General features: G+C 40.5%; 1 protein-coding gene and 1 long non-coding RNA gene across 8 annotated transcripts in view; one reads left to right on the plus strand and one right to left on the minus strand.

The window, feature by feature from the left end:
• LOC108524051 (uncharacterized) overlaps positions 1-7831 on the minus strand; it is a 96295-nt gene that overhangs the window by 35442 nt on the left and 53022 nt on the right. The gene's annotated exons all lie outside the window — the stretch shown is intronic.
• SLAMF6 (SLAM family member 6) overlaps positions 1-7831 on the plus strand; it is a 40278-nt gene that overhangs the window by 24396 nt on the left and 8051 nt on the right. For all 7 annotated transcript variants that reach the window (XM_017864870.1, XM_017864869.1, XM_017864871.1 and 4 more), the window contains exon 2: positions 3508-3840. In XM_017864870.1, the coding sequence (XP_017720359.1) occupies positions 3508-3840 (333 nt within the window). The remainder of the gene's footprint in view (positions 1-3507; positions 3841-7831) is intronic.

Consider the following 7831-nt stretch of genomic DNA (forward strand, 5'->3'; position numbering starts at 1 on the left):
TCACAGAATTAGAAAAACTATTCTAAAATTCATATGGAACCAAAAAAAGAGCCCAAATAGTCAAAGCAATTCTAAGCAAAAACAACAAAGCCAGAGACATCACACTATCTGACTTTGAACCATACCATAAGACTATAGTAGCCAAAACAGCATGGTACCAGTACACAAACAGACACATAGACAACTGGAAGAGAACAGAAAACTCAGAAATAAAGCCACACCCTTACAACCATCTGATTTTTGACAAGGCCTACAAAAACAAGCAATGGGGAGAGGACTCCCTATTCAATAAATGGTGCTGGGATAACTGGCTAGCCATATGCAGAAGATTGACACTGGACCCTTACCTTTAACCATATACAAAAATTAACTCAAGATGGATCAAATATTTATTTATTTATTTATTTATTTATTTTCGGATCAAATATTTAAATGTAAAACCTCAAGCTATAAAATTGTAGAAAAAAATAGGAAATATCCTTCTTGACATTGGCCTTGGCAAAGAATTTTTGGCTAAGTCCCCAAAAGCAATTGTAACAAAAACAAAAATTGACAAGTGGAACCTAAGTAAACTACAGAGCTTCTGCACAGCAAAAGAAACTATCATTATAGTAAGCAGACATCTTACGGAATGACAGAAAATATTTGCAAACTATGTATCCAACAAAGGTTTAATATCCAGAATCTATAAGGAGCTTAAACCAATAAGCAAAAACCCCATTAAAAAATGGGCAAAGGACATGAACAGACACTTCCTAAAAGAAGACATACAAGTAGTCAACAAACATGAAAAAATGCTCAGCATCAGTAATCATCAGAGAAATCCAAATCAAAACCACAATGAAATACCATCTCACACCAGTCAGAATGGCTATTATTAAAAAGTCAAAAAAAAAAAAAAGATGCTGGTTTGGTTTATGATATGATTTGATTGTGTCCCCATCCAAATCTCATCTTGAACTGTAGAGCTCCCATAATTCCCACATGTCATGGGAGGGACCCGATAGGAGGTAATCGAATCATGGGGGTAGGTCTTTCCTGTGCTATTCTCATGATAGTGAATAAGTTTCATGAGATATGGTGGTTTTATAAAGGGGAGTTCCCCTGCACACATTCTCTTTGCCTGCCGCCATGTAAGATGTGACTTTGGCCGGGCACGGTGGCTTACATCTGTAATCCCAGCACTTTGGGAGACTGGGGCAGGCGGATCATAAGGTCAGGAGATCGAGACCACAGTGAAACCCCATCTCTACTAAAAATACAAAAAATTAGCCAGGTGTGGTGGCGGGCACCTGTAGTCCTAGCTACTCTGGAGGCTGAGGCAGGAGAATGACGTGAACCTGGGAGGCGGAGCTTGCAGTGAACTGAGATTGCACCACTGCACTCCAGCCTGGGTGACAGAGCAAGACTCCATCCCAAAAAAAAAAAAAAAAAAACTATGACTTTGCTCCTCCTTCACCTTTTGCCATGATTGTGAGTGCCATGGCCTCCCCAGCCATGTGGAACTGTGAGTCAATTAAACATCTTTCCTTTATAAATTACTAGTCTTGGGTATGTCTTTATCAGCAGTGTGAAAATGGACTAATACACTTTTTTGACTTTTTAATAATAGCTATTCTGTCAGAATGACAGCTGGAAGAGAATAGAAAACTCAGAATACACTAATATACATTTTTATATTTTTGTATAGCCATATGCAGAAGATTGAAACTGGACCCTTACCATTCTGTCAGAATGGCTATTATTAAAAGTCAAAAAATAAAAAACAATTGGTGCTAGGTCCCACGGTGAGGTTGCAGAGAAAAGCAAACGGTTATACACTGTTAGTGGGAAATGTAAATTTTCACTGTGGAAAGCAGTTTGGAGATTTCTCAAAGAACTTAAAACAGAACTACCATTCAACCCACCAACCCCATTACTGGGTATATAGCCAAAGGAAAATAGATCATTATACCAAAAAGACACATGCACCTGTATGTTCATCACTATGCTATTCATAAAAGCAAAGACAAGGATCAACCTAGGTTCCCATCAATGATGGATTAGATAAAGAAAATATGGTACGTATACACCATGGAATACTAACCAGCCATAAAAATGAATAAAATCATGTCTTTTGCAGCAACATGGGTGGAGCTGGAGGCCATAATCCTAGAAAACTAACATGGGAACGGAAAACCAAATACAACATGCTCTCACTTTTAAGTGGGAACCAAACACTGAACACACATGGACATAAATATGGGATTAATAGACACTGTGGACTACTAGAGGCGGAAGGAAGGGAATGGGTATGGGTTGAATAACTACCTATTAGTTAATATGCCCACTATCTGGGTGCGATATACCCATGTAACAAACCTGCACATGTACCCTCATATCTAAAATAAAAGTTGAAATTTTTAAGAAAAAGAAGCAAGAGATCCTGAGAAGGTTAGGTAATGCTTATAGTTATTTATTCATTGACCCTCTAGAACATTTCCACAGACTCTACTACGTGTCAGACATGGTGCTGAGTACTGACATGCAAAGATGATTAAGGCATGGTCAGTTAGACAAACAGGTGAACAAGACTACAAAATAATGTGATAATTGCTAAGAATTTGGGAAAGGATGCTAAGGAAGCATCTTCTTTAAAAATCATTGTGACCATTTCACCTTTTTTGCTTAAACATTGATAGTTCTAAATAAGCTCACAAGAATGTAGCCATCATGTATTACTATGAAATTATATATATTATTTCTATATGTATCAATTTTGTCTCCTTCTAATCTTTCTGAGAGAATAAAGAAAAATCTTCTGGTATAATGAAAAGAACACAAAGTCACTGGAGTCAGAAGACCTGGGTTTGAATCCTGACTCTGCTATTCTTTAGCTGTGCGATCCTGGGAAAATTAGTTAACCTTTCTGTGGCTCAGTTCCTTTATCTATAAATGGAGTAATAATATCCATCCTGCCTGCCTCACAGATTGTAGTCAGCATCAATGAAATAATGTATAAGAAGAACTGACTATCCTATAAATCCCTGATATTAGTCCCTGTTTCCAGCCTTCTAAATTGCACAAGCCTACTAAGATGGATACACAGTAGGTAATCAGTAAATATCAGGCTTTAATTATACTTTATTAGCAAAGACTTGCAGTTTTTGGAGTCTATAGTTTCCTGTCCCCCTCAACCTAATGTCTGAGGAATTCAGAGGCTGGGGTCACAAAGTATAGTTATGACCTAGGAGTGACCAGCCAGTGTAGAACCCAGCGTGGACTCAGCCATTTTCATCTAGACTAGCTGCCTACTAACCAAGAGTGGCTGACATTTTGCTAGAGGTGAAGCTCTGGGACTGTGATTATTCATTTAGAACCATCTCCTTATGCTTTCCTACTCTGTCATATCTCTGAGTTTTGGTATCAGAGAGCTCTAACAGACTGGCAGAGTTAGGTGAAAGGGTGCAGGACTTGGCAGGGAGATTGTCAGGAACATTTGTAAAACCTTTCCTTCTGTGTTTACAGGGAATCTAATTTCACAAAGCCGCTCAACCCCACTGATGGTGAATGGGGTTCTGGGGGAGTCAGTAATTCTTCCCCTGGAGTTTCCTGCTGGAGAGAGGATCCAGTCCATCACTTGGCTTTACAATGGAGCATCTCTTGCCTTCATAGTACTCTCTGAAACCAACAGTCCAAAAATCCACATGACTCATCCTAAACAGCAAAAGCGACTGAACTTCACCCAGTCCTACTCCCTGAAACTCAGCAACCTGGAGATGGAAGACACAGGCTCTTACAGTGCCCAGATAACCACAGAGACCTCTGCAAAGCTGTCCAGTTATACTCTGAGGATATTCAGTGAGTCAAAATATGGGGTTTAATTCCATATGGACTGAAAAATACACATGTATTTCAATCCTATGTGACTTCAAATGTGCACTGTCACCTAGTGGTAAAGAATATGGCATTTGGAGTCATTGAGTCAGTGTCAACACAATGACATTGCAAAGCCAGTTAATGACAGAGCTGAGGACAGAGCCTGTCTTGTGTCCCAGCTCAGAATTACTTCACTCCAGTAAAATGGTCTTCTTCAATCAGAAATGTAGCAGAAGTAATGGAAATCAAATATTTATGATAGTGTTGCCTTGTGCATTACATGTGCTTGCCATGTAATTCTCACAAAGCCTCCATGAGGTAGGTACAGATCTTATACCCTTGAGGCACAGCCTCAGTCACAGTGATTTGCGTACAAGTCACAGAGATAGTAATGGCAGCACTTCCCACATAACTACCTGCCACAACACCTCCCTTTTCACAAAGGCTAGTCTGACCCAGTAGAGTGATCTGTGTATAGAACAGTGGTCTACCTAGAAAGTTCTCTGCAAAGATAGGCTGATAATGAGAAGCATCCTTTCTGTCAAGTTTATTTAATTTTTAACAATATTTTCCCCCGATGGCTCATATTAATCACCAGTCAACAATCTGCCTTCCCAAGATTAAAAAGAATGAAAATGTTATCAACATAAAATTATGGAAACTATAATGAGGTTGCTTATGAGTCAATATCAGAAAAATACCTCTCTAGCAACCAGTGATATTCAGAGATGCCATTAATGGCTTTAGAATAACGACTTAGCAGGAGATTCAAGCATTAAATTGTCAATCAGACCAGAAAACATTAAAAACCACTGAAATTCTATAATTCTTATCCACTTGAGGGCCTGTAGTGTCTAAAATTCACTCAGAGTTCTTTGGGTTAAGACATGGTACTCAAAAAAGCACTGTTAAAATAAAATGTCTCCACAGACAGATTACAAGTTAACTTTTAGTATCCCCTGAATATTTGGCAGGTTTATCATGTTAGATTAGTCAAAGGCATGTCCTTGAAGAATGGAACACCAAACAGGTAAACGTAATGGGAAAGAGGTGATGTCTGGAAAACTTCTATACAAGCAATTCTAACTAAAAAGGAAAAATCACCCTGGGGCAATGTATTACTTTCCTGAGGCTGCTGAAATAGAAATGCCATAAAGTAGGTGGCGGAACAAATTCATATTCCCTCACAGTTCTGGAGGCCAGAAATCCAAAATCACAGTGTGGGCATGGCTTTGCTCCCTCTGGAGGCTGTAGGGGGCAATCTGCTCTTTGCCTGTCCCATCTTCTGGTTGCTGTCAACATTCTCCTTGGTTTTCTTTCGCTTGTGGCTGCATCACACCAATCTCTACCTCCATAGTCAGGTTGCCTCCTTCTCTTCTGTCTGTCTCAAACATCCCTTTGCTTTTCTCTTATGAGAACACTTGTCATTGGGTTTGGGGACTATCCAGATTATACTGGATAATCTCATATAACTTAATTCCATCTGCAAAGACCCTTTTGTCCAATAAGGTAATATTCAGATTCTGGGAATTAGGACATGGACAGATCTTTTGTGAGGTCATTATTCAACCCACTACAGGCAGAATCACTTTGGGTGACCAGTAATTATCAAGGCAGTGTAGGACACTGGAGAGAAGAGAGACTCATCCAATGGAAAGCCTGAAATGGGTACCAGGCTTCATCACGTTTGCTGAGATAATATTCCTCTAACATTGTTGAGAAGACCAGGTATGACTTATCTTGCAACAACCACCCTCTTGAGGCTCAATGCTGATCTCTTTCAGGGATTTTTAGAGTGCCGTCTCCTTCAAAGGCACATACACAAAGAACTGTGTGAGCCACACCAGGTAGTTTTACAATAGTGCAAAGGAATTTCTTTTTTTTCTTTTTGAGACAGAGTCTCGCTCTGTCACCCAGGCTGGAGTGCAGTGGCCGGATCTCAGCTCACTGCAAGCTCTGCCTCCCGGGTTTACGCCATTCTCCTGCCTCAGCCTCCCGAGTAGCAGGGACTACAGGCGCCGCCACCACGCCCGCCTAGTTTTTTGTATTTTTTTAGTAGAGACGGGGTTTCACCGTGTTAGCCAGGATGGTCTCGATCTCCTGACCTCGTGATCCACCCGTCTCGGCCTCCCAAAGTGCTAGGATTACAGGCTTGAGCCACCGTGCCCTGCCAGGAATTTCAAGTTATAAGTTATATAGATTTGATTTTTAACATTGCTCAATCTCTTGGTATGTGCCAGGATATGAATGGCAAAGATTTGATTTTATGGGCCAATACCAATTAATTAGGACTGACTGCTAACATGGTTTGGCTCTGTGTCCCCACCGAAATCTCATCTCGAATTGTAAACCCTACATGTCAAGGGAGGGACCTGATGGTTGCTGATTTGATCATGTGGGAGGTTTCCCCCATGCTGTTCTCATGATAGTGAGCTCTCATGAAAGCTGATGGTTTTAAGTGTGGCACTTCCTTGCCCTTTCTCTCTCTCTCCTGCTGCCATGCAAGACACGACTTGCTTCCCCTTGCCCTTCCGTCATGATTGTGAGTTTTGCTGAGGCCTCCCCATCCATGTAGAACTGTGAGTCAGTTAAACCCCTTTTGTTTATAAAGTACCCAGTCTCAGGTAGTATCTTTATAGTAGTGTGAAAACAAACTAATACAACTGCCTAGAGTTCAATATTAAGAAAATGTTGAAGCCATGATAAGTTTATTAATTGAGTCAACAATATTTGTTAGACATGGATAATGTCCAAGGCACTGTTGTAGCACCTGGAATACATCAGTGAGCAAAACAGACAAAGATCACTGTCCTCATGGAGCTGACATTCTGGAAGGGAAGTAGAGGCAGGTAACAAACAATTCACATATCATATAAACAAGTGATATAGCATGTAAGAAAGCCCTGAATGGTATAAACAAAGGAGAGATTAAAACAGCATAAGAAGCATCAAGAGTGCCAGGGAGCAGGGGACAATTTTAAAAGGAGTGATCAGAACAAGCTTCATTGAAAAGATGACATTTGAGCCAAGACCTATTGGAAGTGAGGAAGGGTGCCATGCAGACAACCGGAAACCACGCTGTCTGGCATAGATAGCAAGGTCCCCTGTGCCTAGCCTACTGAAGAAACACCAAGGAGCCCAAACATCCAGGAGCAGACTAAGGGGTAGGTAATAGAAAATGAGGCCAGAAAGGAAACAGGGGCCACATCGCATAAGGACTGCGCCATCACAAAGACTTTGGCTTCTACTCTCAGTGACACTGAGAGCCATCAGAAGGTTTTGCAAACAAGTAATATGATTTGACTTACTTGTCTAAAGGATTCCTTTGGCTGCTGTGTTGAGAATAGAGTTCAAGGGAGAAGGGTAGAAGCCAATGGCCCAATTAGGAGACCATTGCAATAGTCCATACAAGAGTTGATGCTAGCTTGGATCAGGGTGGTAGCAGTGGAGATGGTGAGAAGTGGTTGCATTTTGGACATATTTTGAAGATAAAGCCACCAGGATTTCCTGATGTGGGAGTATGAGATGAAGATATGAGTCAGCAATAACTCCAGGGGTTTTGGCCTCAATGATAGGAAGGATGCAGTTGACAACAAGTCAGATGGGGAAAACTGTAGGTTGAGAAGGTTTGGGAGAGAAAAACAGGAGTCCTTTAGACTCTACCAAGTTTGAGATATACTTACACACTTACATACATGTGGAAATGTCCTTACATATTCATTAAGTGGAAAAAGGTAGCAAGATGGATTTTTTTTTTAGTTCAGCCATCAACATTGGATGAGGAAGATGTGACTTTCATGCCAAATATTTGCTATCCCTGTACCAGGCACTGTCTCATTTATTCCTCAAAATTACCTAAGAAGTGGGTATTATTACCTGGTCTTACAGATAAGGAAACTGAGGCTTGGATATAGGAGTAATTTGTCCATGGTCATGTAGCCAGTAAATTACAAAGCCATGATCTTTTTTTTTT

Source organism: Rhinopithecus bieti, unplaced genomic scaffold (genome assembly GCF_001698545.2).
Source record: "Rhinopithecus bieti isolate Rb0 unplaced genomic scaffold, ASM169854v2 scaffold_77291, whole genome shotgun sequence".
Taxonomy (NCBI): Eukaryota; Metazoa; Chordata; class Mammalia; order Primates; family Cercopithecidae; genus Rhinopithecus; species Rhinopithecus bieti.